The 25,842-nt window shown below is 43.3% G+C and overlaps 1 protein-coding gene across 4 annotated transcripts in view; it reads right to left on the minus strand.

Annotated features, from left to right (window-relative positions):
* Window positions 1-25,842, minus strand: part of dpf3 (double PHD fingers 3) — a 142,709-nt gene that overhangs the window by 71,590 nt on the left and 45,277 nt on the right. For all 4 annotated transcript variants that reach the window (XM_060828288.1, XM_060828290.1, XM_060828291.1 and 1 more), the window contains exons 2-3: window positions 15,386-15,546; window positions 1,870-1,977 (exon numbers count right to left, since the gene is read on the minus strand). In XM_060828288.1, the coding sequence (XP_060684271.1) occupies window positions 1,870-1,977; window positions 15,386-15,546 (269 nt within the window). The remainder of the gene's footprint in view (window positions 1-1,869; window positions 1,978-15,385; window positions 15,547-25,842) is intronic.

A 25,842-nucleotide genomic window follows, 5' to 3' on the forward strand; every position in this document is an offset into this window, starting at 1 on the left:
GGGAAGTTATGTTGCAGTTATACAGGATGTTGGTGAGGCCACACTTGTTCAGTTTTGGTCACCTTGCTATAGGAAGGATGTTATGAAACTGGAAAGGGTGCAGAAGAAATTTACAAGGATGTTAATAGAACTCAAGGGTCTGGGTTATAAGGAGAGGTTGGACAAGCAAAGACGTTTTTCTTTAGAGCACAGGAGACTGAGGGGGGAATCTTATAGAAGTATATAAGATTATAAGAGGCATGGATAGGGTGAAAGCATTCAGTCTTTTCCCCCAGAGTTGGGGAATCATGGACTAGAGGACGTCAATTTAAGGGGAGAGGGGAAAAGTAAAAAGGAACCCGAGGGGCAAGGTTTTACACAGAGCGAGGTACGTATACGGAATGAGCTGCCAGCAAAAATTGTTGAAGCGGGTACATTAACAACATTTAAAAAGGCATTTGGACAAATACTTTGATATTAAAGGTTTAGAAGGATATGGGCCAACTGCAGGAAAACGGTGTTAGTGTAGGTGGACATTTTGGTCAGCGTGGACCAGTTTGGGCCAAAGAGCCTGTCTCTATGCTGTAGGACTCTGACTAACTGACTGCACCTACTTTGGTGCAGCAATGGCCTGTTTGGAATATTTTTCTTTGTATTTATATTGAAGTTCTAACTGCAGATCTTGAAGGCACTATGATTTGTTTTTGTTTTAAAAATGAAATCAGTGGATTGATCTCAAAGCAGTTTTTAAACTCATTGCCACTTTGCTTCTTGGTGTTAAGTTCCAAGAAGAACCAGGAAGCCAAAATATAATGTAACAAGGAATTTATTCAAGTGGCGTTCACTCTGCAAGCACCAAGGTTAGACAGATTGAGTGGTTTTCTGCCCATGTTTACTATTATCTGCCCATGTTTACTATTATTAGCTATTTAATGCTAACTAGTATGTTGTTATTTCTTTATTGTTCCAGTTATTCTATGAAGGTCTTCAATGTTTAACTTTTCAAATTTTGTTTGTATTTTACTACTTTGTACCTAGGTACTTTTGTACCCAAGGTGGTTCCGTGAGACGCGACATTATACAATTTTCACTGCACTGCTGTACTTAAGTACACATGACAATAAAAATCTAAATCTTAATATGGCCGAAGATGTCACGTGATCAGATTTTAAGTGTGACAGTCCATCATACTCATTAAAACACAAGATATACTCCATTTGCCCAAAACATGTTGGTCTTCCAGCACAAAGTTATATTTGACTTAGTGTTGCAACATGACATATTCCAAAGTCAACAACTCGGTGCTGAGACACACTAAAGCTTGCAGGAGGCGCTGCATAGACAGTGGAGAAAGATTACCATTTAAGGCATTTCAACGATAGTGAACAGAGGGGCTGATGACTTGTATATCCTATTGGGTTCTACGTTTGTCACCATGTATGTAGAAAGTGTCATAGGTATTACACATGGATTGAATGTACATAACTCTCTTCATTGAGCATTCTGTTATATTTTGTATTTTTGCATAACCTAACGAAGCTTTTTGATATTTTATGATCTAAAGTACAATTTTGTGAAAAAGAAAACTACTTTTCTTCAGCAAGATGAACTAGAGGAATTTCATACCAGTTGTGATACTTTGCCAACAGGTAAGTTGCCAAAACAAAACTACAATTCAATTTTAAACAGACGAGTCAAAAACGTATTTTTTTCCTTTTTAAAGATTAAAGCAGAAATCAAATCACTAATTGAAAATTAAATAAGCCCTGCTTCTTCCTCAATACAAAATAAATTGTACATTTTTTAAAATGTATTTTGTAATTTTGAAGCATTTGTTTTATAACCTAAACCTAATGGTATGAAGGAATATTGGCTGATTTCAGCACTCACCAAACTTGATTTCACATAGTCTCAGCCTGGGGTCTTCAGGGGGATGCAGGCGTCTCTTCTTTCGCCAGCAGCGTGCAGGGTAAGTGTACAACTGCCCTGGTGCCACCCCTACAAGATATATCAATCCTGGATCAGAACCCCATGTGCATGAGACAGTTAAATAAAAGCATAAATTCTTTGCAGTGAGCTAGTTTTAAATAATTTTGCTCAGGGATTTTCCTTCAGAGTTAGAGGATCAGTGGCCTGGATTTTCAACCCAATTCTCCAGATACACAGCGTACACAGACCAGAAGGAAATTAAAAGAGCAGCAACTGGATTATTGTGTCCATGAGATGGTTACTCCACAAGTGGTCAATACAGTAGCTAGGTGGCCATTAGGAAAGGAGAAGGAAGTACAGACATTTAAAGGTTTTTACTGCTCTAAAACAGATATTTAGCATTAGATAATGTTGGAAGTGACAATACCATAAAGCAGTGCAGTCTAAACCATGATACTAACTGGTGAGAGAATACACAAGAGGGAATTGCAAGGTATTGAAATGCAATCAGACCTCATAGTTGGGAACCTACTGTTTTTTCTGTAGTGCATTGTGCCAGGCTAAAAAGATTATCATAGACAGGACCCAGAAATTGGGGTACACCATAGTACCAATGGCACAGACAGTATCCTATAGTCAGATTTTCCAGAGTTAGGGAAAGAATAAATAATTTGGATCCTCAAGGTTGGTTTTCTCAGAATGACTCAGCCTGGTGCTAGCAGGAACAGCAATAGGGTGTTGAAGAGGAACCACATATTGCTGAATGCATTGCAAGAGGAAAGTTTCTGATTCTTGGTTTGTTTGGATTAGTTCTGGATCAGAAGACACTAATTTAAAAATGGAGATGCTGCAACAACTCAAAAAAGGACAGAGAACCATAGTGGTTAGGGAGGGTTGAAACTACATGCAAGCAAAAATATAATGTGTTCAAGTAAGATAGGAAAGGAAACAAAGGGAGGTGGGTTTGAAATAGAGATTTAGTGATGACATTAAAATGTTAAAAAAAAGGGTTGTCCTAGAGTGGACAAGGGCAGAACCGTTATGATTGGTGTTTGGTTTGACAGAATGTGGTAGTAAGTAGCCCAAGCAAAACTAGAGTCAATGGGAAAAAAAACTCTTCGCTGGTTGGTGTCATCCTAGCAAAGATAGATAGCTCTGTCCGTTTGATGTCAATCATCTCAGTCCCAGATCATTATCATAGTTCAAGTAGGTAATACCAAGGGAAAGACTATAGATCCCCAAACAGCAGTTCAGCAATGGGGTACAGTACAAACCAGGAAATACTGTGGGCTTGTAAGAAAAGTTACAATAATCACAGGTGATTTTAATATGCATTTAGATTGGAATAATCAAATTGGCATGAGAACACAAGGAAGGAGATTGTTTTTTATATCAATATGTGGGGAACCAAATAGGGAGAGTAGCTTTTTATTTGTCATTTCTACCAAATACAACTGAAACAGTAAAGCAGGCATGCCATTCTGGATTGGGTATTGCACATTAAGGTGGGATTAATGATTGACCTCACAGTAAAGAATTCAAGTGAAGTGTTCATAACATGCTAGAATTTCAAATGCAGTTTGAGGGTGAGAAACTAGAGTCCCACACTAGCATTCTGGAGTTAAACAAAGTTAAACATAAACATAAGGACAAATTTGGCCCAAATGGACTCGGCTGAAAGACAAAAGGTAGGACAGTTGATGGGCAGTGGCAGGTGTTTTTCTCCCAACTAAATTATATTCCAGTGAGGAAGAAAGGTATAAGGGAAGGAAAACACATCCATGGCCAAGCAAAGAAATTAAAGATAACAATGACATAAAATAATGCATCCCATATTGCAAAGACCACTGGCAGGCTGGAGGATTGGGAAATTTTAAAATTCAACAAAAATGTTACTAAAAAATAAGAGAAAGCAAATTATGAAAGAGTGGTCGCACAAAATTTAAAAATGGATAACAAAAACTTCTACATGTCTATAAAAGGAAAAGAGTAGCTGAAGCAAATGCTGGTCCATTGGAGTAGAAGATTAGAGAATTAATAGTAGAGAACAAAAATGGCAGAGACGTTCTATATATTGGCTCACTTTTCATGGTGGAGGATGCTAGTACTATCTCAATAGCAACAAGTAATGCAAGGATCATAGGAAGGGAGGAACTTAGAACAATACCACTTGGGAAGAAAAATACTGAGTTAACAATTGAGATTGAGGGCAGGGGCAAGTCCCCAGGGTCTGAAAGCCTACACCCTAGAGTCCAAAAAGAAGTGGCAACAGATATGGTGGATCTACTGGTTATAATAATCCAAAATTCCCTCAAAAAGATGCTAATATAACACTCCTATTCCAAAAAAGGAGTCAAAGTAGGAAACCAGACTAGTTAGTTTAACATCTCTCATTGGGAAATTATTAAAATTCTTGATTAAGGAAGTAATAACAGGACATTTGGAAAGTCAACTCGCAATCCATCAGAGTCGGCATGGTTTTATGAAAGGTAAATAGTGTTTGACTAGAGTTCTTTGAAAATGTAACAAGCAATGTAGATAACTGGGATTTTTTTAAAGGCATAGTACATAGAGTAATAGAGATGTACAGCACAGAAACAGACCCTTTGGTCCAACTTGCCCATGGTGCCCAGATATCCTAACCTAATCTAGTCCCATTTGCCAGCATTTGGCCCATATCCCTCTAAACCCTTCCTATTCATAAAACCATCCAGATGCCTCTTAATGCTGTAATTGAACCAGCCTCCATCACTTCCTCTGGCAACTCATTCCATTCACATACCACCCTCTGCATGAAAAGGTTGCCCCTTGGGTCTCTCATATCTTTCCCCTCTCACCCTAAACCTATGTCCTCTAGTTCTGGACACCCCCACCCAGGGAAAAGACCTTGTCTGTTTATACCTCATGATTTTATAAACCTCTAAGGTGACCCTTCAGCCTCCGACGCTCCAGGGAAAACAGCCCCAGCCTATTCAGCCTCTCCCTATAGCTCAAATCCTCCAACCCTGGCAATTTGGGCAATTGGACTGCATTCTGGGGTAGGTGGGACCTGTACAAGCAGGATGGGTTGCATCTGAACCAGAATGGCACCAATATCCTGGGAGGTAGGTTTGTTAGCACTCTTCGGTGGGGGAGGGGTGGTTTAAAACTAATTTGGCAGGGGGATGGGATCCGGACTTTAGTCCAGCAAGTAGGTTAGCTGTTCTTCAGGATGTCCAAGAATGTAGGGAGGCTGTGGAGAAGGTAACACTAACAGGGAATACTTGCGGACACAGAGATGGGCTCAAGTGTGTATATCAATGCAAGGAGTATCAGAAATAAGGTGGGTGAACTTAAGGCGTGGATTGGTACTTGGGACTACGAAGTTGTGGCCATCACGGAAACATTGATAGAAGAGGGACAGGAATGGTTGTTGGAGGTTGCTGGTTACAGATGTTTCAGTAAGATTAGGGAGAGTGGTAAAAAAGGAGGGGGTGTGCCTTTGCTAATTAGAAATGGTATAATGGCTGCAGAAAGGCAGTTTGAGGGGGATCTGCCTTTCGAGGTAGTATGGACTGAAGTCAGAAATAGGAAAGGAGCAGTCACCTTGTTGAGTGTTTACTATAGGCCCCCCAATCGCAGCAAAGATGTGGAGAAACAGATTTTGGAAAGGTGCAGAAGCCACAGGGTAGTAGTCATGGGCGATTTCAACTTCCCAAATATTGATTGGAAGCTCTTTAGATCAAGTAGATTGGACGGGCAGTGTTTGTGCAGTGTGTCCAGGAAGCTTTTCTAACTCAGTATGTAGATTGTCCGACCAGAGGGGAGGCCATATTGGATTTGGTACTCGGTAACGAACCGGGACAAGTGAAGGGCTTGTTAGTGGGTGAGCATTTTGGTGATGGTGACCACAATTCTGTGACTTTCACCTTGGTTATGGAGAGAGATAGGTGCATGCAACAGGGTAGGTTTTACAATTGGGGGGGTGGAAAATGGATAAATACGATGCTGCAAGACAGGATCTGAGGAGCATAAGTTGGGAGCATAGGCTGTCAGGGAAGGATGTGGTGGAAATGTGGAACTTTTTCAAGGAACAGATACGATGTGTCCTTGATATGTATGTACCTGTCAGGCAGGAAAGAGATGGTCGTGTGAGGGAACCTTGGTTGACGAGGGAGGTTGAATGTCTAGTAAAGAGGCAGGAGGCGGCTTACATAAGGTTGAGGAAACAAGGTTCAGACAGAGCGTTGGAGGGATACAGGATAACCAGGAGGGAGCTGAAGAAAAGGATTAGGAGAGCGAAGAGAGGGCATGAAAAATCTTTGGCGGGTAGGATCAAGGATAACCCAAGGCCTTTTATGCGTACGTGAAAAACATGAGAATGACGAGAACGAGGGCAGGTCCGATCAAGGACAGTAATGGGAGATTGTGTATCGAGTCGGAAGAGATAGGAGAGGTCTTGAATGAGTACTTTTCTTCAGTATTTACAAATGAGAGGGAACGTATTGTTGAAGAGGGGAGTATGAAACGGACTGGTAAGCTAGAGGAGATACTTGTTAGGAAGGAAGATGTGTTGGGCATTTTGAAAAACTTGAGGATAGACAAGCCCCCCAGGCCTGGTGGGATATATCCTAGGATTACGTGGGAAGCAAGAGAGGAAATTGCAGAGCCGTTGGCAATGATCTTTTCGTCTTCACTGTCAACGGGGGTGGTACCAGGGGACTGGAGAGTGGCGAATGTTGTGCTCCTATTCAAAAAAGGGAACAGGGATAACCCCTGGAATTACAGGCCAGTTAGTCTTACTTCAGTGGTAGGCAAAGTAATGGAAAGAGTACTGAGGGATAGAATTTATGAGTATCTGGAAAGGCACTATTTGATTAGGGACAGCCAGCACGGATTTGTGAGGGGTAGGTCTTGCCTTACAAGTCTTATTGAAAATTCTTTGAGGAGGTGACCAAGCATGTGGATGAGGGTAGAGCAGTGGATGTAGCGTACATGGATTTTAGTAAGGCATTCGATAAGGTTCCCCATGGCAGGCTTATGCGGAAAGTCAGGAGGCATGGGATAGTGGGAAATTTGGCCAGTTGGATAGAGAACTGACTAACTGATCGAAGTCAGAGTGGTGGTAAATGGTAAATATTCAGCCTGGAGCCCAGATACAAGTGGAGTTCCGCAGGGATCAGTTCTGGGTCCTCTGCTGTTTGTAATTTTTATAAATAACTTGGAAGAGGGAGTCGAAGGGTGGGTCAGTAAATTTGCAGACGATACGAAGATTGGTGGAGTTGTGGAGGGCTGTTGTCAGCTGCAAAGGGACTTAGATATGATGCAGAGCTGGGCTGAGGAGTGGCAGATGGAGTTCAACCCTGTCAAGTGTGAGGTTGTCCATTTTGGAAGGACAAATAAGAATGTGGAATACAGGGTTAACGGTAGGGTTCTTAGTAAGGTGGAGGAGCAGAGGGATCTTGGGGAGTATGTTCATAGCTCTTTGAAAGTTGCCACTCAGGTGGATAGAGCTTGTAAGAAGGCCCATGGTGTATTTGCGTTCATTAGCAGAGGGATTGAATTCAAGAGTCGTGAGGTGATGTTGCAGCTGTACAGGACCTTGGTAAGGCCACATTTGGAGTACTGTGTGCAGTTCTGGTCGCCTCACTTTAGGAAAGATGTGGAAGCTTTGGAGAGATGCAGAGGAGATTTATCAGGATGTCGCCTGGAATGGAGAATAGGTCATACGAGGATAGGTTGAGAGTGCTAGACATTTTCTCATTGGAACGGCGAATGATGAGGGGGGACTTGATAGAGGTTTATAAGATGATCAGGGGAATAGATAGAGTAGACAGTCAGAGACATTTTCCCCGGGTACAACAGAGTGTTACAAGGGGACATAAATTCATGGTGAAGGGTGGAAGGTATAGGGGGGATGTCAGGGGTAGGTTCTTTACCCGGAGAGTGGTGGGAGCATGGAATGCGCTGCCTGTGGGAGTGGCAGAGTCAGAATCATTGGGGACCTTTAGGCGGCAATTGGATAGGTACACGGATAGGTGCTTAAGCTAGGACAAATGTTCGGCACAACATCGTGGGCCGAAGGGCCTGTTCTGTGCTGCATTGTTCTATGCTCTATGTTCTATCCTGTCTACCCGCGACTTTATTTATGAACCTGCACTCCAAGGTCTCTTTCTTCAGCAACACTCCCTAGGACCTTAGCATGACTTATACATTTAATGGTAAGATTTGATTTCCCAAAATGCAGCACCTCACATTTCTCAGCCCATTGGCCCCTCTGATCAAGTTCCTGCCGTAATCTGAGGTAACCTTCTTCACTGTCCATTATGCCTCCAATTTTGGTGTCATCTGCATACCTCCTACGTTCACATCCAAATCATTTATATAAATGATTAAAAGCAGTGGACCCAGCACTGACCGTTGTGGTACTCCACTGGTCACAAGCCTCCAGTCTGAAAAACAATCCACCACAACCCTCTGTCTTATACCTTCGAGCCAGTTCTGTATCCAAATGGCTAGTTCTCCCTGTATTCCATAAGATGCTAATGATCTAAACTTCCATTTGATAACGTGCTACACAAATGTTACTATACAAGGTAAGTTCATATGGGAATAGAAATAAGAGTCCTTTTCTGTTGACAAAATGCAACTAGTGGGGTTCCACTGGAGTCAGTCCTTGGGTACAACTATTTACAATCTATGTCAATGACTTGGATGCAGGGATAGAAGGTACAATAGCCAAAGTTGCAAATGACTCTAAAATAGGTGGGACAGTAAGCTGGTATAAAGAAATAAATTTACAAGTAGATATGGATAAGTTAGGTGAATGGACCAATTTTTGGCAGATGGAATCTAATGTGGATTAGTGTGAAGAAGTTGTCCATTTTGGAGAGAAGAATAGAAAGGCAACTTATTTTCTAAATGGAAAGAAATTTCAGAGTGCTTCAGTGCAGAGGAGATCTGGGTGTCCTCCAGCAGGTAATGAGGCGGCAAATGGAATTTTGGCATTTATTGCTAAAGGGAGAGAGTATTAAAGCTGTGAAGTGTTGTTAAATTAAGTGTTGAACACACTTGGAGTATTAGTGTGTGTTTTGGTCACCTTAATTGGATGGATGTCAGGTTGCTGGCAGTTCATGGGACATTCACTAAATTGATTCTAGAAGGGAGGTGCTTGATTTATGAAGACAGATTGAATAGTTTAGGAGAAAGTGAGGTCTGCAGATGCTGGAGATCAGAGCTGAAAATGTGCTGGAAAAGCGCAGCAGGTCAGGCAGCATCCAAGGAGCAGGCGAATCGACGTTTGGGAAAAAGGGCTCATGCCCGAAACATCGATTCTCCTGCTCCTTGGCTGCAGATTGAATAGTTTAGGCCTATACACTCTGGAGTTTGAAAGAATGAGATGAGATCTAAATGGAGGTTTACAAGATGCTGATGTGGAAGGAAGTTTCCTCTTGCAGGGCAATCTAGAATACAAAGGCTAGTTTTAGGGATAAACAATAGAAAATTTAAAACCGATGAGGAGGAATTACTTCTCTCAAACCATTGTAAATCCGTGGAATTCACTCCCCCAGAGTTTGCCTGGACATTGAGTAAATCTGACCAAGAGATAGACAGATTTTTAATTAGTAACTGGTTCAAACAGGACTGGACAGGAAAATGAAGACTGAGGTAAGATCAGCTATGATCATACTGAATGGTAGAGTGGGCTTGAGGGCTCAATTGCCTCCTCCTGTGTCTAGTTCTTTTGATATGATGTTTTTCTATCCTCACAAACTACATCCTGTCATCTCAATGACCTTCCAATCATCATGGGTTCAGAAGTGGTGATGTTCACGAATCATTTCACTACGTTCAGGATTGTTCAGAATTCTTCAGATGCTAAAAGTGTTCAAATGCAGTAAAATATGGACATTTTCAAAGCTTGGTCTGACAACTGAGAAGTAATGAGCAACATTTCGACCACACAAGTCACAGACAATGACAATCTTTGACTGGAGCGAATTTAACTGTTTCTCTTTGACATTTAATGGCATTATCATTCATTTCCCCCATCGTTAACATCCTGTGGGCTACAACTGACCAGAAATTGAACGAGACTAGCCATATAAATACTGTGGCTACAACAGCACATCAGAAAGTAGGAATCCTACAGCAAGGAATTCACACCCCAATTCCTCAAGCATGGTTTATCTGCAAGGCACAAAACAGGGATGTATGGAATGCTCCAGCTCCAGAATACAGCTGGACACCACCAGAAAACAGCCCTGCATTAGCATCCACAATGGTATCAGTAATGTGCATGATCCACAAGATGCAAAGAAATTCACTAAAATTCTACCGAGAGCACTCTCCAAATCTTCGACAACTAGCCGGACAAACAGATCTAGACGGACAAGGGCAGCATTTATGTGGCTACACCACCAACTGCACATTCTCCTCCAAGCCACTCACCATTCTAAACTGAAATTACAACGCTATTCTATTCCTTTAGTCTAAATGCGTCATAATCCTGAAAATGTCTACCTAACACCATTGTGTACACATAAACCAAATGGACTGCAGTAGTTCAAGGCAGCAGCTTACTAGCACCTTCTCAAGGGCAACAGGGGATGGGCAATAATGGAAATGTCAAGCCACCACAGGGAGTGAGAGAGATACAATATATTTGCACTGAAATGACATTGTAGTGATTGTAACAAGGTCAGCCAAGTACACCAGGTTAAAATCTACAATGAGGGAGCCCTGGCTGACAGATCTAAACAGAAGTGTTAGAAATTCTGTTCACTCAGAGAGCTGGACCAGTGACAAATACTAAGCATGTGTGACTTGGTGGCAGGACACCAATGTTTGTGGTATTATTTCAGTAGCAACGAGAGAATAAAAATGCTCCTGAAGAAATCTGCCCACAACAGCTGTCTGAATTGGGTAAGCATTTCTGGCAACATGCAGTTATTTGGGAAGCTTGACTCGTTTTACCCTGAAAACTGGACCTAGTACATGGAAGGAACTTTTTTTTTTACTCTGGGTAAATGACAATTGGGGCAGATGAAAAGCAATAAGCAATTCTCCTGACAGCTCGTGGACTGGCAGGTTTCTCGATAATCAGGATCTTAATATTTCCTGAGGCACCCAGATACTAAAATCTTTCAACAAGTGACAGATTCAGTTAAGAAATATTATGACCTCAAGCCTAATTTAATTCCTTTGTTGTGGTTCTGCTCGCCGAGCTGGAAGTTTTTGCTGCAAACGTTTCGTTCCCTGGCTAGGGAACATCATCAGTGCTGTTGGAGCCTCGTGTGAAGCGCTGCTTTGATGTTTCTTCCGGTATTTATATTGGTTTGTTCTTGCCGCTTCCAGGTGTCAGTTTCAGCTGCAGTGATTTGTATGTGGGGTCCAGGTCGACGTGTCTGTTGATGGATGTTCTTGCCGTTTCCGGGTGTCAGTTTCAGCTGTAGTGGATTGTATATGGTGTCCAGGTCAATGTGTCTGTTGATGGAGTTTGGGGATGAATGCCATGCTTCTAGGAATTCTCTGGCTGTTCTCTGTCTGGCTTGTCCTATGATAGTGGTGTTTTCCCAGTCAAATTCATGTTGCTGGTTGTCTGAGTGTATGGCTACTAGAGATAGCTGGTCGTGTCATTTTGTGGCTAGCTGATGTTCATGGATGCGGATTGTTAGCTGTCTTCCTGTTTGTCCTATATAGTGTTTTGTGCAGTCCTTGCATGGTATTTTGTAAACTACGTTAGTTTGGCTCATGCTGGGTATTGGGTCCTTTGTTCTAGTGAGTTGTTGTCTGAGCGTGGATGTTGGCTTGTGTGCTGTTATGAGTCCTAAGGGTTGCAGTAGTCTGGCTGTCAGTTCTGAGACGCTCTTGACGTATGGTAGAGTGGCTCGTCCTTTTGGTTGTGGCATGTCCTCGTTCCTCAGTCTATCTCTTAGGCATCTGGTGATAAAGTTGCGTGGGTATCCGTTTTTGGCGAATACCTTGTATAGATGTTCCTCTTCCTCTTTTCGCAAGAAACATCAAAGCAGCGCTTCACACGAGGCTCCAACAGCGCTGATGATGTTCCCTAGCCAGGGAATGAAACGTTTGCAACAAAAACTTCCAGCTCGGCGAGCAGAACCACAACAACGGATACCCGAGCTACAAATCTTCAATCAGATTTTAAATTTAATTCCTAAATGCTATCGGTTTTATTCGGCAGTTCAAGAACCAGGGGGATCAATGTCAAGATTTTTGATAGGTTCAGACGACTAGCAGAGACATGTGACTTTTTGTTACATGAGATGAGATGCCAAGAGACCATGTGGTGTGTGGGATTAATGACGTAACCGTGCAAAAGCAGCGACTGGCCAAAGCCCACCTGGACATCAAACAGCCACGGCATCTGGCTTTGTCATTAGAAAACGTGGCAAATGGAGCATATGAGCTACAGATTATGCCATTAGAAATTGCCAGGCCAATTGAGCTTGCGGAACACCACTTGAGCGAAGATACTTACACATGCCTCACTCATGATATTTCCTGAACAGAAATAAGTCAGCCCACAGCAAAGTCCCAAAACAAAGTGAAGCCTTGGCCAAATGATGAACACTTCGTTCAGGATTCAAGCTAGCAAGCCATTGTAATTGGTGCTGACATGCAGACTCAAGACACGAAGAGTCCCACTATGCCCTAATTGAGTAAGGGAACTCAGACTGGTATACAGAAGGGTACACAACCTAGAAAGCCCACCAAGATCTGGTTTAGAACAGTTAAATTGCTTAGTGACATCCAAATCAGAGTCAAATCAAATAATGATCTGGTTAAATGGTCACCTGGTTCTAACAGAGGTTGACGCTGGCATGGCTAGATCAGTGTTTGCAGAACCAGTCTTTAACAAAATTTGTTCTGGATTCCAACCTTTAAGTTTGCGAAAGACCTTGGTGAGCCTGAGAACCTGAACCAGGGAAGCCTTACAGATTAAGGGTACATTTTGTTTCCAGTCTCACATGAGAAGCAGCTGGTTCAATTACACTGATTGTAGTACAGTAAACTACTTGGTTGGATCCAAGCCTGATGAGGGAAAACGACCAGAATTGAAATTTTCTGGACCCAATGAGACCTGACCACCAGACAGTACGGCATGCTACTAGGGGGAGCAAGAGTGATTGACCTGAATAAAGATCACCATCAGATTCTGCCTGAACCCCACCAGAGTCATCCAGGGTGTCCAAAACAAAGATGCTGGGGACAGGTTATGTCTGGTAGCCAGGATTGGATGCAGACATTGCTGTGTTGGTGTCCAGAGTGCCAACAAAGACAAAAAAAAGGCTAGTAGCTCTCCTACATTCATGAGAGTAGCCAGATAAACTCTGGATTAGGTTACACTGTAGTCTCAAGAGCTCAAAGATCTTAATTATTGTGAATGGCCAAAGTGGTTGGATGTGATACTCGTCAGACAGGGTGACAACAATAGAAAAGTAGCAAACATCTTTTGCCATACACTGCTCACTGATGTGTTGATCACAAACAGCAGACCATTTACCCGAAGGGAATCTGAGTATTTCCCAAAGTTCAATGGCATTTGACACATAAGGACAGCTCCATTCCATCTATTGTCCAATGGTCTGAAGGAAAGTACCAACTCACAGCTTCACTCAATACCAACCTACCCCAGTTCCTAATTGATTAATTGGACCATTCAACTACAAGAATAGCTCCAGAGTTGCTCATGGGGAGAAGATTCAGCATCAGGTTAAATCTGATCTTCCCAGACCTCTGGGGTGAGGGGGTGGGGAAAGAAAGACGAAACGGCATCAGGAACACCAATACTGGACATAAGACTCAGATAAGCAAGGGAGACATTTTATTCCAGGGACAAAGTTTGGGGTTGGAATCACTGGAATGGCCCTGCAAGGGTAAGAGGCATAGCCGACCATGCACGTGGACTATATGAAAGCTGCTAACTTGTAAATGTACTTGGCACTTCAAAACAAAAACTGTCAGAATACTAGTGTTCTCTCCTTCTGTCCAGAATGGAAGAAACCTTGGAGTCGGAGATGGACACTGCAGATGTTGCAGCCTTGATCCCTTTACTGCCTGAAGCAAAAGATGAATTTCTTCCAAATGCTCCAGGCGCAACAGGTGTGCTATGGTCCGATACAGGTTATTTGTATCGGAGGCTCAGTCAGAGAAACCAGACCCAGTGTGAAAATCACCCAGGAGAGGTGACAAGAAAAAGAACAGGTCTATGTTGCTGGACTTAGAGGGGGAGGGATGTAGTGATTGCAAAAAGGTCAGCCAGGCAGACCTCATTAAAAATACAAGTTCCCCGATTATGGCTGTTAACCTGGCCCAGAGAGCCCCGGCTGACAGATAGAAAGCATTTTGAAAGTTCTGTTCATTCTGGAGAACTGGATCTGAGGAAGCTGGATCAATGTAAAGTACTACACATGCATAGTAGTCATAGAGGACAACAGCACAGCCTTTAACAAGTACTTGGATGAGCACTTGAAATGTCATAACATTCAAGCCTATGAGCCAAATATTGGAAAGTGGGACTAGTGTAGATTTAAAGCAGCTTTTTTGTTGATGTGGACTTGATGAGCTGAAGAATCTCTTCTGCACTGTATGATTCGGAGATTGCCTTGTTTCACATGGGATAGGGAGCATCTTAATTGCATGGAACAGGCTGGAAAATCAATTCATCTTTGCCTTTCATGTTCCCAAAGCACCTCACTTTAAGCTGCTCAGTATCAATTTAAGTGAGCACCCTGCAAGACTTAAAATTGCCTGTTAAAATTTCAAACTTACAATGATACCAGGCATGTTGCGCCCATGTCAGAAGTAAACATTGAACTCCCCCCCCCACCCCTCCGACCACATCCTCCACAACCCGACCACATCCTCCACAACCCCCCCACATCCTCCACCCCCCCACCACCCCCCCAACCACATCCTCCACCTCCCCCCCCCAACCACATCCTCCACCTCCCCCCCCCAACCACATCCTCCACCTCCCCCCCCCAACCACATCCTCCACCTCCCCCCCCCAACCACATCCTCCACCTCCCCCCCCCAACCACATCCTCCACCTCCCCCCCCCAACCACATCCTCCACCTCCCCCCCCAACCACATCCTCCACCTCCCCCCCCACCACATCCTCCACCTCCCCCCCCCACCACATCCTCCACCTCCCCCCCCCAAACCACATCCTCCACCTCCCCCCCCAAACCACATCCTCCACCTCCCCCCCCAAACCACATCCTCCACCTCCCCCCCCAAACCACATCCTCCACCTCCCCCCCCAAACCACATCCTCCACCTCCCCCCCCAACCACATCTTCCACCTCCCCCCCCAAACACATTCTCCACCTCCCCCCCCCCAAACACATCCTCCACCTCCCCCCCCCCTCCCCCAACCACATCCTCCACCTCCCCTCCCCCCCCACCCAAACCACATCCTCCAACCCCAACCCCTCCCCCCCCACCTCCCCGGCCAAAGTGAATACTAACCTGGGCCTCTATGCCTCTTTTCCATCCAAATGTAGCAATTATTTTGTGCGACACCAGTCTGAGAGTCCAGGAATGGCAGGCGGACACTGCGTTCTGCACACAGCCGGGCATTGTAATTCCGGCAATGTTCAATGGCTTCCTTGTAGAACTGTTCTCCTAGTCTATAGGAAGACAAGAAGCAATTTATCATTAGAGAAACATCCAAAACCACACACACAAAAGTTTATATTAGTCTAAAGCAAACATTCCCAAACTATGATCATGACAGAGTTAAATTTGTGATTACAAGCTCAGAGACAGCAGTAACTGCTTTTTGACAACTGCAAGACTCTTTTGAAAGAATCCCATTGTTAGAAGCCATAACATAGAAACAAGTTATAATGAGGATTATGGTGACAGAGAATCCCTATTGCATCCCCATAGCAATGCCCTAACCACTCGAGTTGACTTGCATGGTTTGAATTTGCGTTAAATGCACATCGTGTGTGAAACCAGAGGTTGGGCAAGTAAGAGACCTTAAGGGCTAATCTCTTGCTAAAGTAAAAATTTTTGTTTATATTTAACAACTAACTAAAATCTACTGTTTAAAGACATTATTTCTTCCTGGTTTAAATGGGGACTAACAAGCTGTCAGAGCAGATCTAATTAACGATCTAGATTAAGCTGACTTAAGTGATTTAACTGGTTTTTGAAAGAACACATAATTTAAATTAATTGAAATAAATATTAACAAAATATTAACATCCAGGAGCTCCTGGATGCCACAACAATCCATGATAACAACACCCTGTGCTAAGTATCTACAGCTTGAGGAGCTTCAATTAAGTGTCTGAGCTGAGCCACAGACATATGGTAAAGAAGTTTCCATAAAGTAGTTACATTATTTAGGTTAGTTAAAAAGGCATAAACAGGGATCAGAGACAGGGAGGTGTGACTAGGAGTCAGGCAGGTAAAGGGATTTGAGAGCATGTGGGTGAGTGGAGGAAAGGCAGTCAGCCCTTGCAATTGTCTAACATGTTACAACACCATAAGACATAGAAGTACTTAGCCCATCAAATCTGCTCTAAACTATTCTGAGATTACGATTAATCTCAATTGTCAACATCCTGCCTTTTCCTGAAAACTTTGATTCCTTCACCACTTCCTCAGTCATATTGATGACTGTGCTGGTGCTGCCTCGTGCTCCCGCAGGTTACCAACTTCACCTACACCTTTCGTCCTGCCCTTAAATTCACCTGGATTATTTTTGATACCCCCCTCCCCTTCCTGGACCTCTCTGAAAACTGACTCACCACTGACATTCATTTCAAACCTACGAACTCCATCAACTACACCTCCTCTCACCCACCTTCCTGCAAAAGTGCCAGGCCATACTCCTAATTCCTCCACCTCCACTGCATCTGCTGCTAGAATGAGGTGTTCTTCATCAGGACATCCCAGATACCTCCTACTTTAGGGATCACAGTTTTCTTTTCTCAACAATTAAGAATTCCCTCAACCTTTTCTCCTCCATCTCCCACACTCCTGCCCTCAAACCTCCCCCCACCCCACCGCCCAAAAATGAGAGTCTCCTTAATCCTCATCAATCTCCAAATCTAATGCATCATGCTCCGACATTTCTACCACCTACAAATCAGAAAAGCAACCACTACAACTTATAACCACTAAAAAAGATATTTCCTTCCCCACTCCTTTCCACTTTGTGCAGTAACCATTCACTCAGTGACTCCCTCATCAACTCTACATTCCCCACCAACCTCTCTACCAGACCCGGTGTTAAGTTTTACTCTTGTGGTTCTTACACATTTGATGCAACTACAACACAGCAACTTCTGTGAACAAGCAACCAAATTTTACTAAGCACAGTACAGTACAAGCTTTGGAAAAACCCTGATCACTCTTTGCCATATTTGAGTGTTTTGTTCAGGGGTTTCTCTGGAGGAACCTTTAACATAAACCCCGCAGGGTTTACGAGGTCATGTCAAAAATTCTCAGTGAACAAAGGACACAGTCTGTCCTTTATACAAAACTCTGAACATCACAGTTAATACTGCCCCAAGACAACCCTCAGCTATCTCCTCAGTCACATGCCACTCAAGATACAATGCAGTGACCACCCCATCTCCAGAAACAATGAAATGCAAATCATCCCTAAATGGTCAAATCTGTTGCAAATTATTTTTTGTAACTATAAGGGAGTAGTCCAATTCCAATTGTAATGTTCTTATTGACTTCTCGACGAAAATGTAAATCCCTGAATGGCAAAGAAAATGGCCATGTAATCCTCCCACATTCCACCTAAAGACAAAGACACACTACTTTACCCCTGGGGCATTCAATTTCTTGCAGGTCAGTAGAGTAAATTAACTCTAATATCTCACTGGTACCTTTCCTTCCCCACTCCTTTCCACTTTGTGCAGTAACCATTCACTCAGGGACTCCCTCATCAACTCTACACTCCCCACCAACCTCTCTACCAGACCCGGTGTTAAGTTCTTTTACTCTTGTGGTTCTTACACATTTGATGCAACTACAACACAGCAACTTCTGCCTCCCCTGCAACTGCAAGAGGTGCAACATCTGCCTCCCCTCTCACCTCCCTCCAAGGCCTCAAACAATCCTTCCATCCATTCCCCTGCACTTTGTCCAACCTAATCTATTACATCCATTGCTGCTGATGTGGTCGCCTCTATATTGAGGAGACTACACACAGACTCAGTGACCAGTTCACGGAGCACTGAACTCTGCACGCATCAACCCATTGCCATCCATTTTAATTCTCCTTCCCACTCCCCTGGGGACATGTCCATCGTTAGCCTCCTACACTGTCAGATGAGGCCAAATATAAACTGAAGGAACACCACCAGATATTCACCTGGGGAGCTTACAACCCAATGGCCTCAATATTGACTACACCAGCTTCAAATTCCTTTCACCGACAGCCTTATCCTCTATTCAGCCCTCCCCTCGCCTCCCCAACCTGACCTGGCCTATCCATCTTCTCACTCACCTATCTGCTCCACTCTTCCCACTGACCAAACACAAGAAACCCACTACCTGCATCCAACTATTACCATCCCACTTACCCCTCCCCAGTCCCACCTCCCTCCATTTACTTCTGGGATTCGTCCCTCCTCTCCAGTCCTGAAGAAGGGTTTTGGCCTGAAACATCAATTTTCATGCTCCTTGGATGCGGTCTCACCTGCTGTGCTTTTCCAGTTTCACAAGTGCTGACTCTAGCTTCCAGCATCTGCAGTCCCTATGTCTCCAAGAGTGTGGTCAGAGTTTGAATTGGGCTTTGGACTGTGTTTTCTGACAGAAAGAATCTGACGGGTTGATGCTACAGCATGAAGATGTGAAAGCTCATAGCCTAACCTCCAACAAGCAGCTCATAGAAGCTCATATATTAGAAAACTAAATGTTTAAGAATCTGTGCTTTCATCGGAGTGAACTGTAAACATGACACACGATCAACGATCTTTGACTGTGGAACAACACAGTGAAAAACCACTTAAGTAATCTGACTAGTTCTGTTATTTTCTTTTATTTATCCTTTAAGTATTTGTTATCTGTCTTTTGAGTGAATGGAACTGAAAACAAAAATGGGTTTTGGGTTTATCACACAGATCAATTTAATTTCTATGGGAATACTAAACAAATTTTTGCACAATTAATAAATTGCTAAGTCTTGCTTACATGACAAACCGGTGTCCAGAATTGATTATTCTGGGATTGGTTATTCAAAAATTCTGGTTCGGAACCATTGGGGGCAATTTTGAGGGTCTAAATTTATCGTGTTACAAATACAGAGGTAGCGAGGCTTATTTGTTAATTCCCCCAACCTAATTTCTCTCAGGGCCTTCGTTCACTTTGGCCTCTCCCTTTCCTGTGTATATATTTAAACAGGATTTTGCTGTTCGCCTTAATATTAATTACAAATTTAACCTTAAAGTTTGTAGAAAAGTAGTATTACAGAAACTAATTGGATTTAAAAATGGACAAATTCCTTGAACCTGATGTACAGAGGAACCTCGATTATCGGAATATCAATTATCCAAAGAAGATCTCAAGGACTTGGTAGAAACATTACATCAAAAGTGATGTTTCAACGCTGATCACACCTTTTGTTTACAATGATTAAATATGAACTTGGCTCACTGAAATGCTGCCAAGAACAGTCCTGGGCATCGCTGAGAGGTCAGTCAGACTTGTGCGCTGTGTGCTGTTGTCTAGTCTTCTGAATGGAGAGTGGATTTAACAAGTGCTCGCTATCTCAAACCCATTGAACTGATTTTTTTGGGGGTGTGTGTGTGTGGGGGGGGGGGGGGGGGGGAGCTTCAGTAATGCTGCAGGTCCCTTGCACACAGGTGTATGTGCTCAGAAATAAGCCCTGACACAGACAGGGAGCAAGGCAGGCAGAGCAGGGGAAAAAGGAAACTTCAGAAAACACCAAGCCCCAGAGGAGAGACAAATAATCAATTATCTGAACAAAATAGTGCCTGCCCAGCTCGTTCAGATAATCAGGGGTTCCTCTGTACATCAGTTTTTTGAAAGAGGTGGCTGAAGGGTTAGTAGATACATTTCAAAAGTCTACAGCCTGGAATTACCACTGCTGATTCGAAGGTGAGACATGCAATTCCAAAATTAAAAACAAAGAGCAAAATGGTACTTCAACATCAGACATACAGAAAAATGCTGGAATAGATTCCAAGAGGATAAAAATATTCAATCCCAAAGGCATCCTCTTTCTGGCTTACTGCAAACTGGGTAGAGATTTTTGCCATGAGGCCTCATCAGATTTTCCTTGCCAAATAGGCAGAAAGAACAGATCTTTCCCAAAAATAACAAGTGTCTCAACACTGCTCTTCACAGGGTAAATGTCCTTAAACAAGTTCAAATTGTGGTTCGTCATCCCAAGCCCATATTTGGAAATAATGGATAATGAGAGGAATAGGTGGTAAGGCAGCCATGTTGGTCTCTTGTCTGTTCTTTTAAGTTACGTCTACAGGAATACTGCAGCAGCAGAGAGGACAGCAACATCTATGCCTTATGAACTGGTGGTTGTACATCAGGTCTCCAAATCCGGTCATCTTCAACGCCATCAACACAGCAAACCAAGCTCTTGGTAACAAAGATGATAAGTCACTAACTTCAAGACTGCAGAAAGACCATCTCCTTTAGACACACTTGAAAAGGCTCTGATCTTTGACTTTGGTGACCAGAGTTCACTAAACTACACTTCATGAGAACCCTTTCATCAGGCCTTCTATGGGTGTGTTTGTCCAGAATGAGCCAATCACTTGAATTGTGAACTATTGTCCTGCTAATAACTTGTAAGAGTACACGATGAGACAGAACAAAAAAGCAAGAGATGTTCAAGGTGAACACATTCTTGGAGACCTAGATTAAAGGAAAAATAGCAAATCCAAGTTTAAAATGGTTCAAATGATGTAATGATTTAATTGTTAAAATTGATGGTTTGTACAAAATTATCCATAAGAGTTAAGAAATACAAAAGGTCTTCCTTTTCAAAAGCTTACAATGATTACCAAACCCAGAAACAAAGGACCACCGTTCTTACTTTACCCATAAGAAGTGCTTTACTCCACCTAAAACAGCATTTTCTATTCATCCAGTTACCTTTAAAAGATGCGTGTATTTGCAAGCTTCCAAGTTACTCTGCTTCTGCATCTCATTTAAAAGTTGTCTCACTAACTTTAATATCACCAATTAGTCTTTCTACAAAACTGCAACAGCTCACACTAGCGTTAAAAATTATCTGCATTTTCATGTTCCCCGGAAATCTCTGTCAGAACAACTTTGCTTGTTATTTACTATATTTGACTTTATACCATCCAAAAACTTTTAATTATGCCATGTACTAGAGTCTCAAATATGCAAAACAACAGAGATCTTAATACTGAGATACTGACACTTTGGGAACAGAACTGTACACTTCCTCCCATACATGAGGTAGGTAGGGAAGAGGTGTGGGGAATACTGGAAAGGGCGAAAATAGATAAGTCCCCTGGGCCTGATGGCATTTATCCTAGGATCCTCTGGGAAGCTAGGGAGGAGATAGCGGAGCCATTGGCCTTGATTTTTATGTCGTTGTCGTCTACAGGAATAGTGCCAGAAGACTGGAGGATAGCGAATGTGGTCCCCTTGTTCAAGAAGGGGAGTAGGGATAACCCTAGTAACTATAGGCCAGTGAGTCTCACTTCTGTTGTGGGCAAAGTCTTAGAGAGAATTGTAAGGGATAGCATTTATGAAAGTCTGGATAGGAATAATGTGATCAAGGATAGTCAGCATGGTTTTGTGAAGGGCAGGTCGTGCCTCACAAACCTTATTGAGTTCTTTGAGAAGGTGACCAAGGAAGTGGACGAGGGTAAAGCAGTAGATGTGGTGTATATGGATTTTAGCAAGACTTTCGATAAGGTACCCCATGGTAGGCTACTGCAAAAATTACGGAGGTATGGCATTGAGGTGCATTAGAGGTTTGGATTAGGAATTGGCTGGCTGGAAGGAGACAGAGGGTAGTAGTTGATGGGATAGGTTCACCTTGGAGAGCAGTTACTAGCAGTTTTCCACAAGGATCTGTTTTGGGACCATAGCTGTTTGTCATTTTTATAAATGACCTGGAGGAGGGGCTTGAAGGCTGGGTGAGCAAGTTTGCAGATGATACGAAAGTCGGTGGAGTTGTGGACAGCGAAGGAGGATGTGGCAGGTTACAGCGGGATATATGTAAGTTGCAGAGTTGGGCAGAAAGGTGGCAAATGGAGTTCAATGTAGCTAAGTGTGAAGTCATTCACTTTGGTAGGAGTAACAAGAAGATGGATTACTGGGCTAATGGTAGGCTACTTGGTAGTGTGGATGAGCAGAGGGATCTTGGTGTCCAAGTACACAGATCTCTGAAAGTTGCCACCCAGGTAAATAGTGCTGTGAAGAAGGCATATGGCGTACTGGGCTTTATTGGTAGAGGAATTGAGTTCTGGAGTCCTGAGGTCATGTTGCAGTTGTATAAAACTCTGGTGCGGCCTCATCTGGAGTATTGTGTGCAGTTTTGGTCGCCATACTATAGGAAGGATGTGGAGGCATTGGAACGAGTGCAGAGGAGGTTTACCAGGATGTTGCCTGGCATGGTAGGAAGATCGTATGAGGAAAGGCTGAGGCACTTGGGGCTGTTCTCATTGGAGAAAAGAAGGCTTAGGGGAGATTTGATAGAGGTGTACAAGATGATTAGAGGTTTAGATAGGGTTGATAGTGAGAACCTTTTTCCGCTAATGGAGTCAGCTGTTACTAGGGGACACAACTTTAAATTAAGGGGGGGGGGGGGGGTTGGTATAGGACAGATGTTAGGGGTAGATTCTTTACTCAGCGGGTTGAGAGTTCATGGAATGCCCAGCCAGTAGCAGTGGTGGACTCTCCCTCTTAATGGTCATTTAAGTGGGCATTGGATAAGCATATGGAGGTTATTGGGCTAGTGTAGGTTAGGTAGGCTTCGGTCGGCGCAACATCGAGGGCCGAAGGGCCTGTATTGCGCTGTACTTTTCTATGTTCTATGTTCTCCCAGCCTGGCAAATTGCTAAATACTGTCTGCTTTTTGTCCTTTGATCAATTTCATATTCTTCTGAAAGTTAATTTTCTACTTTGCAAATCAGTGCATTATGGGTCACTTTACCAAATGCCTTTTGAAAGTCACATGTGCCAAAATCACACCACCTCAACAGCTTTCTTTTCTACTTCATCAAATTCTATTTTCAGACACTATCTGACATCTTGACTTTCATTTGTTAACACAAGCTTTCTCCAAAAAACGAACAAGTTTGCAATAGATTAACATCCCTAATGGTTTCCTGTTACAAGAAACAAAAGAAGATCAACACTGGAAATCCACACTGCAAATATTTATAACCGCTGTACATTTAACTTTCATATCCTTTAGTATGTTTACCGCTGAGTTCAGCTTTAGCATTTCAGTGCAGCAAAACAGACTTCTGAAGGTACCTGTGGCTTTGCTGCAGCTTTTAAGAGTTTGCAAAATGACTGATCTATGCTATTAATATTTCAGGAAAGGGAAAATAACAAAATGAAATATTAAAATAGCTCAAACTGCATGGTGATTTAAACTTGTTTAAATAAATCATTGAAAAGACAAACGTTTTGCCTCGGAGACATCAGGTCATCTGCAAGAACACCAAATTTTAAATGACTGACAATTATAGGTAAAACATGAGTGCTGATTGGGTGAATAGTGCGCTGGAGAAAGCAACCAGAATATACACACACCATCTTTCTGATTTATTCAAAAACACTGCAAAGCTTGAACATACTTAAAACACTTTTTCCTGCATCTGAATACATGTCACTTGCAGCCAAGTGTAAAAGGAGTCACAGTAAGAGCTTGACTAATTATGTTAATTAGTTTGCTAAGAAGTGTTATCAGGATTGTTCAGCAAACGCTTCCCAATTACAGAATCGCATCAAACAACAGACATTGTGTCTTGGTGTCATAGAATGCCTACAATGCGGAAGCAGCCCACTCAGCTAGTTGAGTATGTCATTTAAAAAAAAATGAATGGTTTCATTTGACATTCTAGACTTTTATTGAATTCAAAAATTTTACCGACCTGCTGTGATGGGATTTGAATGGCCATCTGCAGAACATTAGCCTGGGTTTCTGGATTACTTGGATGTAGTGAGGACTGTAGATGCTGGAAGTCAGGGTCAATAAAAAGGAGCTGGAAAGGCACAGCAGGTCAGGCAGCATTAGAGGTGCAGGATAGTTGACGTTTTGGGTCAGGACTTTTCATCAGGACTGGGGTGGGAGCGGGGGGGGGGGGGGGGCGATGCTGAGAAATAAATAGGGGAGGAGATTGGGGCAGGGGGAAGGTAGGTGGGATGGTGATAGGAAGATGCAGGTTGGGGGAGGGGGGAGGATTACAACTGGTCAGCAGGCAAGATGGAGCAGATAGGCAAGAAAGAAGATGAACAAGTTAAATTTGGTCAAGGAGGCGAGAGGAGAGGGAAGGTTTTGACATAGGATGAGGTTGGGGGTAAGGAGATTTTGAAGCTGGTGAACTCTATTTAAGGCAATTGGGTTATAAGATTCTGAGGCCGAATAGGAGGGTGTTGTTCCTCCGGTTTGCGTGTGGCCATATTTTGGCAGTGGAGGATGTCCACGATGGACATGTCACCAAGGGACTGGGAGGAGTTGAAATGGCTGGCAATTGGAAGGTGGTGTTGATTGGAGCGTACAGATGCTCTGCAAAACGATTCCCAAATCTGCATTTGGTCACTCCGATGTAGAGGTGACCACATGAGGAGCAATGGGTGACCACATGAGACCAGGTTGGAAGAAGGGCAGGTGAATCTGGAACCATTGTTTGGGTTGTTGGACAGAAATGAGAGGGGAGTGAAGGGGCAGGTGTTGCACTTTCTATGGGTTACAGCAAAAGTTGCTGGGTGCGGAGGAGGGGTTGTAGGGGAATGTGGACCTAATGGAGTCGCAAAGTAATAGGTCCTTACAGAAAGCAGTTAGGGATAGGGAAGAAAATATCTGTTTGGTGGTGGGGTCTGACTGTCAGTGATGAAATTGGCAGAGGGTGATAAGTTGGATTCAGAGGTTGGCGGGGTGGTAGGAGGGAACCAGGGGGATTCTATCTTTATTGCGGTTGTAAGAGGTGGGGAGAGGAAGAGTGTTTGAGGGTAGAGGTGCAGGAAATGGGGGAGATGCAGTTGAGGGCATTATTAAGTGTTAAAAATCACAACACCAGGTAATAGTCCAACCAGTTTATTTGGAAGTATGAGCTTTTAGACCGCAGCATCTTTGTCAGGTAGCTTGCACTTCCAAATAAACCTGTTCGACTACAACCTGGTGTTATGCGACTTTTAACTTTGTCCACCCCAGTCCAGTACCAGCACCTCCACATCATAAATGTTTCTCATCATGTAGATGGGGGCATGTTCTCCCCCTTTGTTTCTTAAGTCAATGGTCATAGGAGATTAGGAGAATTTGCAGTCTTTGCAGTAGGAGGGCATTTTGGGATGCCCTGCAGTGAAATCTATCATCCTGGGAGCAGATGAGGCAGAGATGAGGAATTGGGAGCATGGGATCTCATTTTGGCAGGTGGGTAGGTGAAGGGAGGTGTTGTCAAGGTAGACATCAGAGTCGGTGGGTTTGAAACGATGTTGGTGCTAAGTTGGTTATCAGAGATGGAGATGTCCAGAAAGGGGAGGGAGTCAGAGATGGTCCAAGTGAATTTGAAGTCAGGGAGAAAAGCGTGGGTGAACTGGATGAATCGTTTGAGCTCCTCGTGGGAGCATGAAGCATCCCCAATAGTGTTGTCAAAATAGCGAAGAAAAAGGGGAGGGTTGGTGCCAGTGGAAGAGGGACTGTTCAACATATCCTATGAAGAGGCAGGCATAGATTGGACCCACGTGGGTGCCCTTTAGTC

The sequence above is a fragment of the Hemiscyllium ocellatum genome, chromosome 8 (assembly GCF_020745735.1).
Source record: "Hemiscyllium ocellatum isolate sHemOce1 chromosome 8, sHemOce1.pat.X.cur, whole genome shotgun sequence".
In the NCBI taxonomy this organism is placed as follows: domain Eukaryota; kingdom Metazoa; phylum Chordata; class Chondrichthyes; order Orectolobiformes; family Hemiscylliidae; genus Hemiscyllium; species Hemiscyllium ocellatum.